Raw genomic sequence first — 17,543 nt, forward strand, 5'->3', positions numbered from 1 at the left:
TAGTATACATATAAGTTCTGTGTGTGTGTGTGTGTGTGTGTGTGTGTGTGTGTGTGTGTGTGTTTTGATTGAGGTGAAATTCACATAGCAAACAACCATTTACAGAGCGCAATTCAGCTCAGCTGGTGTTGCTCAGGGGTTGAGCATCAACCTATGAATCAGGGGGCCATGGTTCGATTCTTGGTCAGGGCACATGCCTGGGTTTAGGGCTTGATCCCCAGTGTGGGGCATGCAGGAGGCAGCAGATCAATGATTCTCTCTCATTGTTGATGTTTCTATCTCTCTCTTCCTCTCCCTTCCTCTCTGAAATCAATGAAAATATATTAAAAATAAATAAATAAAATAAAGGGCACAATTCAGTGGTAGTTAGTGCATGTACAACATTGTACCAACGCCAACTCTTTCTACATAGAAGATTCTCTATACATGTTTTTTGATTGAATAAATACGTAAATAAAATTACTGGAGTAAATTGACTACTTTTTTGCACCTGGTTCACTATAGCCCCATTTTCACATACTAATGGCCACGATGGCCTGAGTACATATACTGGAGCACATCAACCTGGCAGAGAGGACAAGACCTTGTCCCAGGGCCCAAGCATCTGATCATTGCCCCAAAGGCAAAAGTGGTAGTGAGAGTGTTGAGCACCCCAACTGTTCTGATGAGGCACACCAGATCCATAGTCTGCAGTAGATGCATGTACTATGTTCAGTATCGGAAGAAAAATATTCTTTTTTACTCATCCCAATAAAGTATAGAAATCATGTACTTCTCAGTATACCAAGACATAGCCATGACACCCAAATATTCATATTTGCAAGTTTCCCTCCTGGGAGGTGTTTGCTATAGCCAGTTGGAAATTTCCTCTCTTTAGGATTTGCTTTCAAAGCTTGGCTTTCCCATATCCTTGCAATGACTTCAAATGCAAGATATTTATAATTGGATTTTGTCATTGAATATTTAAAAACAAAGTAGTAAGGTCTAGGGCAGGCAAAGCATTATGAATTATTTAACAAGGGAGGTTATAAGTAAATGGACACATCAACCTTGAAAGCTGAGCATCCTGAGAATAATATATAAATGACTATGCATCTCCATGCCATGATTGGTCTTCAGTGACATATAGATGCCCACCCATCCTGAATAAATAGCAATTAATACAAAATTAGAAGAAATGAGAAGAGATTCTCATGTCCCATTCATTTTCCCCTATGGAATTTTGTCACCTCCTCTAACTTTCCTCTTCTACTGGCCTAGATTAAGGTTTTCTGTTCTCAGTCCTGGTATAATAGTCTGATTAACTTGCCAGTCTCCAGCCCTCCCATCTTCTATCCATCCAACCTTACTCTGAGAGATAGATTAGCCTAAAACACAAAACATATCTCTTCACTTCCCTGACCAAAACCTTTCAGAGTCTTCCCACACCCTATAAAATCCAAATCTCTTAGCCTGGTACTCAGATCCTCTATACTCTGGCTCATCATTCAAACCTGAAACCGAATTCCTCTCATGCCTTTGTCCCAGGAATGCTGTGCGCACCCTGCGTTGAGCCTCTTCCCTTTCTATTGGACCCCACGCCAGCCCATCTTCACCCTGCTCAGATCATTATCCGTGCACTTTCTTGGGCCTGTTTGTTTATAATTCTTTTTTCTTGTCCCTGGAAGAGTGCCTGTCATAGACGTGGTGGGCACTTTGGTTTGTTTAAGTGAATGGAAGGGGCTTAGCACAAACCCTCCCCTGACCTCAGCTTCCCAATAAGTAGGAATCTTTCCCTCTGAATAGCCATCACCCTTTATTTCTTTTTCTAACATAAATTTGTACTTTCTAATTCACATCTTCCCCCAAAGACTGTTTAAGTCCCTTAAGGATCAGTCAGTATAATCAGTGATTAATCTTTGTTGCCTCTGTAGGATATAGTGCAGGGCCTTGTGTTTTAAAAACCAATGTGCACACACTTGGGAAGTTTGAACTGATTTTTTAAAAGAGTTGTTTGTTCAATCTGTAATTTTTTTAAGTACTTGGATAGTGGTCAATAAGTTGTTTGTTAAGATGTAGTGAATCAGTGATTTAAATGCTCATGTACTGATTATCGTGATCAGTATGTCAATCCATGTTCCTTTAGGGAGGTCAAGGGAGGGGAGGGGAATGACTGTTAGATACCAGCTTATAGCATCTATGGACCATGGTTACCACTGCTACTCCTTTAAGAATCACTAGTAGCTAGCAAATAGGAAAAAATAGAGGTTATGAAATTGGTATCATTCTATATACAATTCAAAATGGAAATTTGCCAATACCTGGTTATTTGTGCACTTTAAATGACTCAGCACAATTACTACAGGTCCACAGTTTTTTGTTTGTTTGGGAATTTTTGGAAAGGGCCATAATCTTCCCTTTGTCATATTCACCGTAATGACTTCTGAGACGCTGATAAATTATAACCCAAGTTACTGCTTATTCTTTCCATATAAAGTACTTTTCAAATTAAACATAACTTGAAGTACACTGATCATCACACTAAAATGTAGGCGGTTTTTATGAAAATCCATAGGATCAACTTTGGAGGCGCAGTGTGCTCACAGGGCCTGATTGACAACAGCTGTGAGCAGCAATGTGAGAGGTAGTTGGACAAGTGCCGATGATACATTGTCGTTTCTCTTTTAGAAAAGCAACAAGATGGTCCTCGGCTAGTCATTGGAAAAGGACTTCAGAGAGTAGCCGCTCACGTAACAGGGAAAAGTCGAAGCACGACCGCATTCCCAGTTCCAAGTAAGAGAAACAACAAATATATGGTTTTAAAGGAAGACAATGGAAGACTATGTTCCAAATAATTTATTCTTTTAACTTGTACCTAAAATGTGTATATAGCTATCTACAAAATGCTCAGCAGGAATCAGATCTCAGACTGACTCTCTTCAGAAACAAGATGATAAGACGAATAGCTCAATTACTGCCCTGGCATAACTGGCCGCAGGGAAATGATAATGTGGGAGAATGCTATCGTTGAGTTTCCCATGCCCCCATTTTTGCTTTTTTCTTCTTTAAAGTCATCTCTCTTTCTCACTTTGATCAAATTTTTTTTTCTTCAAAGTTCTAAATTCATCATTTGCTTTCACCATGAGTCACTGAGTATTCTTGTGACATTATATTTGGTTGAACCGCAGGAAGTTGCCAATATTTGACTATTTTTTACTTACAAAGTGTTGGTTTCACATAGTTTAACCAAATATGTTAAACCTAATTTTAACTGTCAGAGCAGATGTCCACAGAGTGCTGTAGTTAAGTGCAAGGGTATTATAGTCTAAATACCCATGTTGGAATCCCAGCCATCCTTACCCAGACATATGCTTGAGCAAATTACTTAACCAAACTAACCTTCAATTGCTTATACAAAATAGAGATAAACTTTATACAAAGTAGAGACAAACTTTACCTCATTAAAGAGAAACACATGCAAAATGCCTGATGTATTGTAAGTACTCAAGAAGTCCCTTGCATTATTGTGAAAGGTTTTGTCCCAAGGTAAAGAAATTTCAGGCAGTAAATGGGTGAAAGCATTATTGGGGTGTTTTGAGGGGTTTGTTGATTGTTCTGTTTTTTTTTTTCCTAGGCAGTTGCCTTCCTATCGTATTCCTGGACTTACGTTTTATAAATAATTAACATGTTTTGTATATGAGTGAGATCATTATTCCCATATTACTGTTTACTGCTCATCAACCAATGTGACAGTTATTTTAAACTCTTGAAAAACTGAATTTTATATCATTCATGAAGATGATCCCAAAGTTTAAAGGAATATCATATTTTGCAGGACCTTTTTTCATTCAGTCTCTAGGACTTAGAGGATCTGGAGCTATTTAAATCTGGGATCTCTTTGCCAAACCTGTGCTCTAAGTGTAGACTAGAGATGCCTTCAGTTTGGGTGATGCCTTTGACTGCTGAGAAAGACCAAGGAGGGAACCCAAAGCGATCCAAAGGAATAGCAAGAAATTCAGAGCTCTAGGCTGAAGGAAGTAGATACGTTTCTCTTAGTTTCCCTATATACTGTTCATTTGAGCTCACCAGCACAGGAGAGAGGTAGGGGTTCGGGACAGAAGTTCTGCCCTAGAGTAAAGACTGCCCTCTGAGTGAATCATCCCCTGTGCTACTTCTCAGAGCTAAGTGTGGCAGATGTGGCATGAGTGGCAGACAAGGTACAGAAAAATAAGGCACTCCTAACAGACCACAATAATACAGAAGCCTTCAGGTTTCGCACTGACTAGACTTTAGAATCCTGGTAAGATTAGAGGAGCGAGAAGTTTTATATTTGATTGAAATCCTTTGCAGTACCAACCAAAAATAGGCTAGCGACAGCTGTTGGAAACACCTTGCTTTGCTACAAACTCCCTTTTGTAAACTTCCTTTCTCTCTAACCTTCCTCCAGATGCCAAGGATGAAAACATTTTGGGCCATAAAATAACCTCCTGGGAGTCATCAAGAAGAGGACATTCATTCTTGAGTAATTTGCACCTGAGGAATGGAGAGTTAATTATCCATCAAACGGGGTTTTATTATATCTATTCCCAAACATACTTTCGATTTCTGGAACCTGAGAATGATTCAACAGTAGGCATCAGAAAGAAAAACAAACAAATGGTACAATATATTTACAAAGTCACAGACTATCCTGAACCTATACTGCTGATGAAAAGTGCTAGGAATAGTTGTTGGTCTAAAGATTCACAATATGGACTCTATTCCATCTATCAAGGTGGAATATATGAGCTTCAAGAAAATGACAGAATTTTTGTATCTGTAACGAATGCGCAATTGGTTGACATGGACCAGCAAGCCAGTTATTTTGGGGCCTTTTTAATTGGCTAGATGATCTGCACTTTTGTTTTAATCTTCATGCAAAAGTGTTTATTTTTAGAAGATGCTCTAACCAACCAAGCCATCCAGCCAGGGAAACACATTATCCTCACCTGAGGATATTTTTCCATTGATTTTTTAAAGAGAGTGTGGAGGAAGGAGACAGAGAGAGAGAGAAACATCAATGTGAGAGAGACACATGGATTGGTTGCCTCTCACATGCGCCCCATCCAGGGTCAGGGATCGAACCCACAACCGAGACAGCTGCAAAGTAGCAACCCTGCATGAGTATTTCCATCCACGTTGGCCAAGCTAGTGTCCAGATCGGTAATGCCTGCTGGGAGCTCTACCACCTGGAACATGACATCCAGCCAGATGACCAGATGCCAAGCGACATGACACTGGGGAGTGGGAGGGAGATGACTTCTTCAACACCTTCTTCAGTGAGAGGCGCTGGCAATCATGTGCCCAGGTCAGTGTTTGTAGACCTAGAACCCACAGTCATTGATGAAGTTTGCACTGGTACTTATTGCCAGCTCTTCCAATCTGAGCAGCTCATCACAGGCAAGGAAGATGCTGCCAATAACTATGCCAATGGATGCTACACCATTGGCAAGGAAACCATCAACCTCGTCTTGGACCGAATTCAGAAACTAACCAGTGCACAGGTCTTCAGGGCTTATTGGTTTTCCACACCTTGGGTGGAGGCACTGGTTCTGGGTTCATCTCCCTGCTGGTGGAACATTTTTCTGTCAATTATGGCAAGAAGTTCAAGCTAGAGTTCTCCAACTACCCAGCCCCACAGGTTTCCACAGCTATAGTTGAGCCCTACAACTCCATCCTCACCACCCGCACCACCTGGGGCTCTGATTGTGCCTTCATGGTTGATAGCAAGGCCATCTACGACATCTATCATAGAAACCTTGAGATTGAGCACCCTATCTATACTAACCTGAATAGGTTCATCAGTCAAATTGTGTTTTCCACCATTTCTTCCCTGAGATTTGATGGAGCCCTGAATGTTGACCCCACTCTGCTGAGATCTGGCTCCAGGTAGCATCTGGGACAGACTAAGTTGTGTGGCTCTAGGACAAGGGACATTTTTCTCTCTCATGCCTGAGCAGCGCAGAACCCTTCACAGAGCCAAATCTTGGTCTGTTTGGGCCTAAAGAACTCTGCTGACCTCACCCTGATGACTCCCTGAAATCCTACCCGACCACAAAGGTTTGTGAGCATTTAACAGGTGGCAACTAGACCCTGGGACATTTGCTGAGTGGCCTCAGACCCAGCACCGGCACAGATTATCAATCTGGTGAACACCACTCATTCCTACTCATTGAGAATCTACCTCATGCAACTGGAGTATCTCCAGATGCTCTTTCAATGTCTGAGCCTAATCAATGGACACAGACAATAGGGGGGTGGGGACATATGTGTGTGTGTGTGTGTGTGTGTGTGTGTGTGTGTGTGTGTGTGTGTGGTTCCTAGGCCTGAGGAGAGGTCAATGGGGGGAAAATATGTAAAACTTTCAACAATAAAGAATTTTTTTTAAAAAAAGAAATGCTGATGCCTGGGCTTGTCCACAGACCTACTGAATCAGAATCTTTGGAGAGGGGCCCAGGAATCCTTTTGTGTTGGTGTTGTAATTTCCCCAAATGATTCTGTTACAGCTAACTGGGCACATATCCACCGGCAGGCAGTTGAAAATCACGAATAGAGTCTCTAAAGTTGAGAAAACTAAATTTCAAAAACTGATTTATAAATTAAGACCCCGAGGAAACAATGTATCAGGTCACCATTATGGTTAGAAACTCAAAAATACAAATCACATGCAACGTTTCAATTGCATAATTTGTTTAAAAATAGGGATGCCTACGGGTCCCATTCTCTGCTCTAGAGATGAAGCTCAAGATACAGGTGGCAACTATGAAGTGGATACCTTAGAATGACAATTTTATGGCCAATTGTTAATTCTTTCCTAAAGGTCATGAGACCTGAATATTGGGTCTTTTTGAAAATTAAATAAGATCTGAGGAGTTCTGGCCCATTGTTATTGGACTCTGCCCCATGAAACCACCTCACTTGAAGAATAGAGGAAAACGCTGCTCGTTCAGTTTTATTAGGATGGATCTGGGCAGAGTAAGGAGTTTTTTAAGACAAGGACCCTTGAGGAGAGGCAAGCTCAGCAGTTTGAGAGGTGCCTTGGCAGGCCTGAGTAGCATAATGGAAGGCAATCCTTACACATACCTTGAGCTTCCACCAGGTGGCGAGGTTCCCTTATATTCCTCAAAGCCATTTGAATAAATGACTTTAAATTCTCTATTTGGATAAAGCAAAAGTGAAGGGGGGTGGACCATAAGTAACCAGGGCTTCAGACATAAGGCCTTGGATCAAATATGTGTCCTCATTGAGGTCTTAGGAGTTCCACCACAGAGGCTGGGGTGTAGGAGGCAGAGGTAATTTTAGTGGTTATGTTGCAGCCTCTCTGTGTCTCAGACAGTAACACCCACTTTGCATTTCCAATCCCTATTTATTCTTAAAATCCCCTACAAAGTCATAGCTATGTCAAAACTAGAAATGACTAGTTAAAATGGACACATAAGTAGAAAACGGGGTTGAAGCACTTCCTATTTTGAGAAAAATCGATGTACAAAACCCCCAAGTCTATGAAACATAAATTTGAGAGATTGCTAAAGGGTCTTTGTTTTAAAAAGAGATCCATCACAGACTGCCTTAAAAAGCAAGTTTCCTTTGTGCCTTAAGAATTTGATTCAACCTATTAAATTCAATTTTTTCCTGATTGCTCTGTGAACTGAGATGAAGGGATCTTGGTATCTTCAGGATGAATTGTGACACTGGTTTGGTTTCTGTATCATTTGCTTGGCCTTTCTGTAGATTTCCCCCTTCCCTACAAGCTCCTTATACTATCTGCCAGCAATACGCTTTTTTTTTTTTTTTTTTTTTTTTTTTTTTACTTCAGGAAGGGTACAGATGATGGATGAAGTGAGACGTGACCTGGATTTGGTGCTGTGTGCACTTGGTCAGCCTTCTGGTTGGGAACACCTTTCACTGACGGGAGATAACAACAGTGTGGAAGGGGAGGAGGAACCATCTATTGAACACTTCTTCCATTCTGGGTACTCCTAGTTGTATGTTCACTTAATCTCCACAAAAACCTTCTGAGCATGGAGAGGGATAACCATCCATTTACTTTTGAAGAAACTGAGGTCACAGAGCTAGTAGCTGAGAGCCAGTTCTTACCCTAAGGCTTGTTTGATTCCACAGCTCGAGTGTTGAGCCAATACTGGGATGGAGTATGTCAGAACAGAAGCAAGGGGTCAGGTGAAGATGAACACTTCAATGTGATTTGGGGTGGAGGTGGGGGTAGTGTATTATCATCAGCTCTACGGGCTCAGCTACAAACAGAACCTACTTCTGTGACACTTGTCTTAGTCAAACACAAAGTACTTTAATATTACCTCATATAAAATAGGCAGATAATACAATGTGCAAGCATATACATTGACATCAGATAGACCTGTGTTAGAAATTCATTTCACCATTTATAATCAGAGTAATTTGGAGAGAACACTGCATCTTTAAGCCTTAAGTTCCTCACTTATGAAATGAAGATGATAATTATCCACTTAGAATCCTTATGAGTTAACATGTGTCACCCGATTTTATATCAGGGGCTCTGTGACCAGGTCTGAACCACTATGTCATATTCAAATGAATCTGATCCAACAGTCAAAAGTAAACAAAAATGATTCCTATCTTTATACTCACCTCTCACAGAATACTGTGTGAGAACTCACTCCAAACCCATGGCAACATCTCTTGTAATCCTTTTCCTTTGCTATTTCCCCCATCCCTCAGCTCTCTCAGAGCATTGCTCCCACTCCCAAAACAAAATTTCCCTGGAAACTTGAGCTTATTTTCTTCCTTGTATTCCCTTTCCCTCCTACTTCTAGGCCTTCTTCTCTCCTGAGGAAAATTTAACATTTTCACTACAGACCCATTTCGAATTCTACCTTTCTCTGCCCTTTGCCCTGATTCTGCATCACAAAAGGCAGCAAAGGGGAAGGAGTGAGGTTTAATGGCCAACAACAGAATTTTCTTAAGTTAGTACCATTTTAAAATAAATGTCATGCATATAAGAGCAAGCATGCAAATAATTCTTTTATTTCCTCTTATATTACTGATTTGTAAATTTTGGTACTCTTTTCTCAGCAAGGTACCTATACAAGTGTTTGTTTTCCTTAAGATTGTCATTTTCTATAATTTTATATTCCTTCATGACAACAGTGATGCAGTGAAAAAAAAAAGAGTGGACTAAAAACCAAACAGAGAAAATCCTGGGCAAGTCAGTAATTTGTCCTCAACCTACTGGTGTATTGGGCAAACAATTCTTGGTCATGGACTAGTAGTGCTGTCCAACTTATTGCAAGATGTTTAGTATCCTCAGCTTTCAGGCACTGTGTGCCTGTAGTAATTGCTTACTCCCACCAAGAGTAGGCTTTCAGAGTCCTCTTGCCTTGTAATTTAAGGATTTTTTTCTATACAAAAGCCCATTTTGGTTGCTATGACAAAACAACACAGACTGTGTAGCTTATAAACAACAAAAACTTAGATCGCACAGTTCTGCAAGTTGAAAAGTCTAAGATCAAGGAGCCAACATGGTCAATTTCTTGTGAGGACCCTCTTTCTGGTTCATCTGGCGCCCTCCCTGTGTGTCCTCACATGGTGGAAGGGGCCAGGGATCTTCTGGAGGACTCTTGAAGGCACTTAGCCTGTTATAAAGGCTCTGCCCTCATGATTTAAGCACCTCCCCAAAGCCCCACCTCCTAATGCTGTCATCTTTGGAGATTAGGATTTCACCTATGAGTTTGGGGCTGGGGAGTGGGGGAAGCATAAATATTCAGACCATAGCAGCTAGATATAGAGGGCCTTGGTGAAAACCCCTAACATGAAACTTAATTTCCTCACTAAGCACATAACTATGCCATAAAGTCTTTAGACTTAACATTTGAGATTCAGAGAATTTTGTTTTGTGTATTTGCATCTTCTCTCATTTTGCTTTGTTTCTTTTTTGTCACAGGTTATTCTATTCATTAGTCATTTTAAAGAACAAAATTTTGGTTCTATTAAGCATTCCAATTGTTTTTATTTTAATTCTCTATTTCATTGTTTCTTCCCTAATGAATATATTTTCTGTCCTTTGCACTTTTTTATGACTTTTTCCATCTTCTTGAATTGAATAGTTAGCTCATTTGTTTTCAGTATTACTTTTTAGGGAAATGAGGTCAATTCTGTAACTTTCCTCTAAGTATTATTTTAACTGTCTATCATACATTTTGACACATAATAATTTTTTTATCAATGAGTCCTAAATTTTATATAACCTGCCCAAAGATTTACTCTTAAAACTATGGTTTATCTCAGAGATTTTTTAAATTTATGAGATACATGAAAATTTTAAATAATTTTTTTTCTATTGACTTGCAAATTGATTTCATTGAATGAAAATAACATATTCCCTGTGACTTTGATTATTTCATATTTATTGATTCCTTTTTGTGGGATGGTATAGAATTAAATTTTGTGAATGCTCAAAAACTGAAAGAATACTTACATGAATTTTACCTCAGTTTTTAGAAGGCCTTTGCATTTATTATGCTTTCTTGATCTTTTATTCTGTTTACCAGTATATAACAACCCTGTTTGTCCTTTTTATTCTTTTTTGTTTGGTAAGTTTGATGGCTCAGATATCTTTTTTTTTCATATTTTCCAGTTTAATTATTTTATTCCATTATTTTCAACTTTTCTTTATATACTTATTTTTAATGTTTCTTATAAATTATATATTGCTGAAATCTGAGAATCTCTGCTTTTATTTAGTTTAACCCATTTATATTTATTGTAACCACTGTAATATTGAGAAATTTATGTATATTTAATTCTTGATTTCTTTTTACCATGTTTTGTTGTGTTTCTTTTTTTATTCTTCTAACTTCTATTGGATATTAAAATTCTTTTCTAATAGTGTTAGAGCTATAAATTCTATATTTTGACAGAGAAACAGCGATCAGACTATCAATTCCCAGAGGGAAAGTAGGCGAGAGAGGGGGTAAGGGGGGGAGAGATCAACCGAAGGACTTGTGTGCATGCATATAGGCCAAACCAGTGGACACGGACAACAGGGTTATGAGAGCATGGGGTGGGGGGGAGGTTGGGGGTTAACGGGAAATGAGGATACATTTGTAATACCTTAACCAATAAAGAAATTTTAAAAATTCTATATTTTTATATCTGGTAATTAGGTCTAACTTATAAGATCAATAGTTGTGTTTATTGCTCAATCTAAGTTTAAATGTTATTAATTTCTAAATCTTACCCACCCATCCCCTATAGGTTAAGAATTTTAGCAAGAGTTTCTTATTTTCCATTGCACCATCTCCATATTGATGTTCATACCATCTGGAGTCTTAGAACTAGATTATACTTTGATTTTGTTGTTGGGCCATTACTTACATAGACTTTAAAAATGTTTAAGTTTATTTTTAAATTATAGTTGACATACAATATTATATTAGTTTTAGGTGTACAACATAGTGATGAGAAATTTGTATCAGACTTGAGTAATTTTAATAAATTATTTATCCTGTCAGCCTGAGCAATGGGTTTCTCCAGCCAAATTCCTGCCCTGATCTTTACACTGCTGATTCCTTTTTTTAAAATTTATTTTTATTTTATTTTTAAAATGTTTTTATTGATTTCAGAGAGGAAGGAAGTGGGAGAGAAAGATAGAAACATCAATGATGAGAGAGAATCATTGATTGGCTGCCTCCTGCACACACCTACTGGGGTTCAACCCAGACATGTGCCCTGACCAGGAATCAAACCGTGACCTCCAGGTTCATAGGTCAATGCTCAACAACTGAGCCAGCCAGGCAGCACTGCTGATTTCTTGCCCTGCAATTGTGGGGGAAAGAAAATGGGCCTGTGAGAAGCTGTCTTCCAATCTGTCTCTCATCTGTGATCCCTGGCTCTCTCCTGCTTCAGGTCACATTCCCTGATGCTGTCCCCCCACCTTAGGCCCAACAACCTTCTATCACTGTAAGAGTATTTTTGTTGTTTGTTTGTTTTTACTAATGATTAATCTCTCTTTTTTAAAATTTAAATTCTTTATTGTTGAAAGTATTACATATGTCTCCTTTTCCCCCCATTGACATCCCCCTGTCTGCTCCCATCCCACAGCACATGCCCTCACCCCCCTACTGTCTGTGTCCATTGGTTATGCTTATATGCATGCATACAAATCCTTTGGTTGATCTCTTACCCCCTCCTTCCTTCCCTCTGAGGTTTGACAGTCAGTTCGATGTTTCTATGTCTCTGGATCTATTTTTGTTCATCAGTCACTGTAAGAGTTTTTATGTTGATTTCTGAACAAGGCTGATATCCATCAATCTGTCATCCCTGTACAACACCAATATTGGCATAGTAATTGAGTCAGAATGGAGGGTCTAATGGTCTGTGTTAGTTGCCATCATATCTACTACTAGAAATTTTAAACTTGTTTTATGTTCTTCATAGTGTTATTAGAGACAAAAGAGATAATATATATGAAAGCTATTCAAAACGGTGTTACATAAATGTTTACTATGTATTATTATGGGGTATTTTTCCCTCTAGCATTTTGAATGGACAAAGAAGTTGGAAAGAAGAAAAAAGGTAACTAGCTCATTATGGCAATTTTGCACTATTTTCAGCAGGCAGACTTCGAGGTGAGTTGCATATTCATTACTGGAATATTAGAAAAAGCCTTTCTACTTCCTTTTTTCCTTACCTATTTAAAATTCTGATTTGATTTTTTCAAACACAGCGGTCTGAAGAATATGAATCTTGAAGGGATGGGGAGAAGGAGAAGGATCAAAAGTCAGTGTGAGTTTGTTTTTCTCTCCCATGTTGCATTGACAACAAACTTCAAAGGAAAAATTAGTATAGATATTGTTTGTACTTAAAGATGGATGTTGACTTGATGAGAAAGATGGTAGCTAAGTCCTCCCTGTCATCATTATGCTGATCTTTTCTAGAAGAAGGAAGTTTTCCTTAAAGCTAAAAATACAGGGCAAAAGAGGTGGCACATTTATATCTTCTTGGTAATAATGAATTATTCTATTCAACTTTAAAAGTATATGATTGTATTTGTTCCATTCTGCAGAATGTTTCACTAAAGAATTAAACCAAATAAGTAAAAGAACATGCTTATAGTCTCTTTATTTTTCCAGGAAGTACCACTAAAAGAAATGTAGGCACTTTATCATTTCTTGGGGTATTATACAGCATAATGATTTTCTGTATTCTTTATACTAATGGGATAATTATTTTTATTACTCGTTGTGACAATGCAATATAAAATCATAATCACCATATTTTGGAGACTCTAAAATGTATTCAAACAAAAAAGAACAAAAATGAGAATTTCCCACACAGAATTAGATAAGCAGTTTTTAAAAAACAAGATTTTTTTTTCTGGTGGTAGAAAGCATTAAGAGCCAAACTTCTTTATCTAAAACTGACTACCGTGTTTTGCTTTGATAATTAAAGAGTGCTGAATTAAACAACAACAAATTGCCTGAAAATTTGAGTGAAACAATGACAAAACTCAAGTTATCTCATAATAACTTTTCTAAATTTATCAAGAGACCTGATTATTTTAACATAATCTTTGGTGCAAATTTTAAAGAGATTGATTTAACAGCCTATGATCTAAAGTCTACACAAATTCGAATTTGTCCTAGATGTATGAAACATCCTGGCTCATTCATTAGGCTTGTCTAATATTTAAAAGAAGTCTGTAACCATACAGTCTTCACAGATGCCATAATATTTACCCAATGCGTAGTATATATACTATCTCTGAGAGAGATCAATGCAGTAGAGACATCATGCTGTTTCTTCTTAACCTGTTTAGACAAGTGGAGGATCCCAGATGCGAGCTGCCCAAGGCAACTTATTAGTGAGCCTTCCAGTTGGTATGGTTTCAGCAGCATTTAACAGAATACAAACTCCATTGGCAACAGTAACATAAAAAGGCTGAGGTAGGGCGATTCCAGACTTGGTTAAGTAAGTGGCTTATTGCCATCGCTGAGGACACAGGCTCTCTTCATTCTGCTGCTGCTCTTTGCTCAGATGTTGGTTTTTTGACCTCAGGCTTGCAGGATGGCTATAACAGTTTCAAGTGAATGGCAACACTAAAGGCTCCCTCATCTCCTTTTTTAAGACTGAGAAAAACTCTTCCACACTACAGACATGCCCATTCCTTTACTGGCAAGGAAAGTGGAATTTCCATGATTAGGTTAGATTAATTAAGATTATCCTCCCTAGGGCTGGGGAAATCCAGCCTTTTCTAAAGTACACAGTCTCCAGGTGGCTGAACAAAATCAAGTTGTTGATCACAGAAAGATGAGTGGATGAAATAGCAGACACTGAATGGTCAGCAGTGTCTGCTGTGCTGAGTCAGAGGAAGAGCCTGAAAGGAATCAGCCCCCAAAGGTTGTGGTAGGGGAATAAATGTTACAGAACAACTGGGCAATACTATTCTTTTTTTCTCTGATTTGGTATGGCAGTCTCAACCCCTTTTCAGGGAAAGGTAAAACACGATGATTATGTCCCTTTATTAAAGAGACAAGAAATTTCCTACATGGAGGAGACAGTGGTTCAGTATTACATTTGTAAGTAAAAGAAATTTTGGGGGAAACATAATGGAATCCATTAGGATACTTTTAGCTCACTTTACAGAAGCCCTACCTGTAGCAGCTTCCACAACAGGAAAATTCCTCTTTCATCTCAGGAAGTCCAGAGGGAGGCAGGCACCAGCGTTGATGGATTTGGCTCTTTTCCATCCTTTGGACCTGCCTTTTCTATTGTTGGCCTCTCAGCATGTTTCCTCTCCTGTTTCTATGGCCAGAGCTCAGTTCGGTGTCTGTTCCCAAGTCCATCGCTGCCTGGAGGGTTGGCTTAATAAACATCCAGGGTGTGAGACCAAAACAAATCCCAAGTTTGCTTTCATTGTGCTTGGAATAATCACCATCCCCAACCTCTACAACTCTGCTTAATCTAGATCAGAGGTCAGCAAACTAATCTGGCCCACCACATGTTTTTGTAAATAAAGTTTTATTGGAACATAGCCCCTTTCATTTCTTTATGCATTGTTAATGGCTGCTGGCATGTTACAATGGCAGATTTGAGTAGTTGTGACAGAGACCTTATGGTGTGCACAGCCTAAGATATTTTGTATTTGATTCTTTACAGAAAACATTTGTCCGCTCTGTTATGCAGGACTTTCTTTTATTTGCTTTAAACTACCTTCTGTAAATGGCAACTTTATTCTGGGAAGGAATGTGTGGTGGTTAATTTTATGTCTCAACCTGACTGGCCACAGAGTGTCCAGATTAAACACTATGTCCGTGTGTGTCTGTGTGGGTTTTCCAGATGGGATTAGCATTTGCATTGGTAGATTCAGTAAAGCAAATTGCCCTCCCCAGTGTGAGTGGCATCATCCAATCCATTCAGTGTCTGAATAGAACAAAAGGTAGAGGACAGAGTCCAGAGGTAGCAACTGGAACATCTCATCATCTTCTCCTTCCCACAGACCACAGTTTATCATTGGCTCCCCTGATTCTCGTGTGTGTGTGTGTGTGTGTGTGTGTGTGTGTGTGTGTGTATGTGTGTTCCTATTGGTTCTTTGGAGAACCTATTATAAAGTCAAAACTATGCACATCTTATCACTAGTTGTATGATTAGATATATTTTACCCATTTCCCTTGTGATTTTTCCAAATAGAAGAAGCCTAATTTATGTAAGATATCTACATAAAGTCAAATCTCTTACTTTCCCAGCAGATTTGAGCTGTTTATACAGTATTCCAGCCACTGCTGTGCTGCATTCAGTTTGAAGGGTTTGAAGCAGGGGAGTGTCATGTTAGATTTGCATTTTCCAAAGATAACTGGCTACAGACTACACGTGGATTGTGGAATGGGAAGAATAGACAACAGAAGACCAGTCCTTTGACTATTGCAGAAGTTCTGGTGGGGGATTATGGGAGCTTGAACCAAGGCATTAGCAGAAGAAATGATAAGGACTGGCTAGAACCACATCTGAACTGACTGGTTTCCCATGAAACACACTTCCTTTAAGGAGCTTATAATGTAATTGAAGAGGCAACTCATATGTATAAAATCACAGAAACAGTGTATAATTAGGAAGTAAAATGAATAGTTCAAACTCTGAGGGACACAGCACTTGAGAGCAAGACATGGGTCAGAACTCTAATGGTTGGGATTTGGAGAGAGAGGCAAGAGAGGTAGCAAAAGGCGGACAATAAAAGAGAGGCCCTATACAGCAGAAATGGCACATTGCGGGGGAGGGGGAAGAACAAATCTCATTAGATATGCAAGATAAGGTCAAATTATGAGAATTTAACAAGACAGAGTTTGATGTGAGAATAAAGAATGACACATTAAAAATGTTTTACATCAGAAGGTTACAAGATGAAAGCAAGGTTTAACAAAGTTTAGTTTTAACAAACTCTTGTGGTTAATTAGACCAAGGAGCTCGCTGCCTGTGGGGTTGTTGAGTGGGGACAGGACTTGGTGGCAATTAGTAATGAGGACAAGGAATTAGTATTAGGAACATCCAACAGGTTGGAGATGACGCATTTTCTTTAGACAGACAATGAGCTTGAAATGATGATAAGTTTTCTAATAATAAATGTTTAAAGGCAATATAGACTGGGTGGTTTTATTCATAGACTGGATGGTTTTATTAGTTGTGTTCCTCTGCATTGCTTACAATCCCATCTTGTCTTTCTTCATTAGTGTCCCCAAAGGCATGTTTATGATTTGTGCAAAGGAAAATTCTGCTTTCTGAAGCAGAACGATATACTCTGATACATTATTTTAACTTCATGTTAAGTAATATTTTGACATAATAAAATTGAATTGCCCAGTCAAATTTGTTTGTATTCTTTACCAGTTTTAATTCATAATGACCGATTTTTAAGAAATTTGAATTATAAATAGAATTATATTTTAGTGAGCTTGGTAAAATAAAAATAAATAATTTATAGTATTTAGCTTCAATTAAAATTCATATATATTGCATGCTACATCAAAATAGCATCAGGATATATTGTTCATTTTGATAGAGAAATTCATACACTCACATCTCATTTACAGATCTTCTCTAGTTTATTAATGACCTACCCCCCACTGTGCTTTTTTAGAAACATCGATGAGATAAAAGTACTCTTGGTTCCTCCATCATCCTACCCATCAACTCTCCTGCAATAAACTAACACTAAAACATCAATATAACATCTTGTAGAAAATTTCAAATTTCAATGATCCAAACACACTACAAGTGACATACACAGAAAAACAAAACAAAGCATAAAAACGATGTCTTTGTTACAGAGACTAGCTTCAGAGAAGAAGGAAGACATCTGCAAGTGAGGATTTTAAGTTAATGGAATTTGTTGTAACTCAGGAAAGTACAATTTCTGTACACCACCTGTTGAAGCTTTGACACTGTCTTGCTTATGGAGAATGGGATGCAATGATCATATCCATTAAAACGGAGAAGCTTTCTTTTTCCCATTTATTGTCCGATGCTTTCAGAATCAT

General features: G+C 38.5%; 1 protein-coding gene and 1 pseudogene across 2 annotated transcripts in view; both read left to right on the plus strand.

The window, feature by feature from the left end:
• TNFSF10 (tumor necrosis factor (ligand) superfamily, member 10) overlaps window positions 1–5,017 on the plus strand; it is a 13,991-nt gene extending 8,974 nt beyond the window's left edge. For both annotated transcript variants that reach the window (XM_005860871.2, XM_014535298.1), the window contains exons 4-5: window positions 2,668–2,772; window positions 4,427–5,017. In XM_005860871.2, coding sequence (XP_005860933.1) covers window positions 2,668–2,772; window positions 4,427–4,866 — 545 coding nt within the window. In that variant the 3' untranslated portion in view covers window positions 4,867–5,017. The remainder of the gene's footprint in view (window positions 1–2,667; window positions 2,773–4,426) is intronic.
• An 18-nt stretch (window positions 5,018–5,035) lies between these two features.
• LOC102262858 lies at window positions 5,036–5,945 on the plus strand (annotated as a pseudogene).
• The last annotated feature ends 11,598 nt before the right edge of the window (window positions 5,946–17,543 follow it).

This window comes from Myotis brandtii, unplaced genomic scaffold (assembly GCF_000412655.1).
Source record: "Myotis brandtii unplaced genomic scaffold, ASM41265v1 scaffold1423, whole genome shotgun sequence".
NCBI lineage: Eukaryota > Metazoa > Chordata > Mammalia > Chiroptera > Vespertilionidae > Myotis > Myotis brandtii.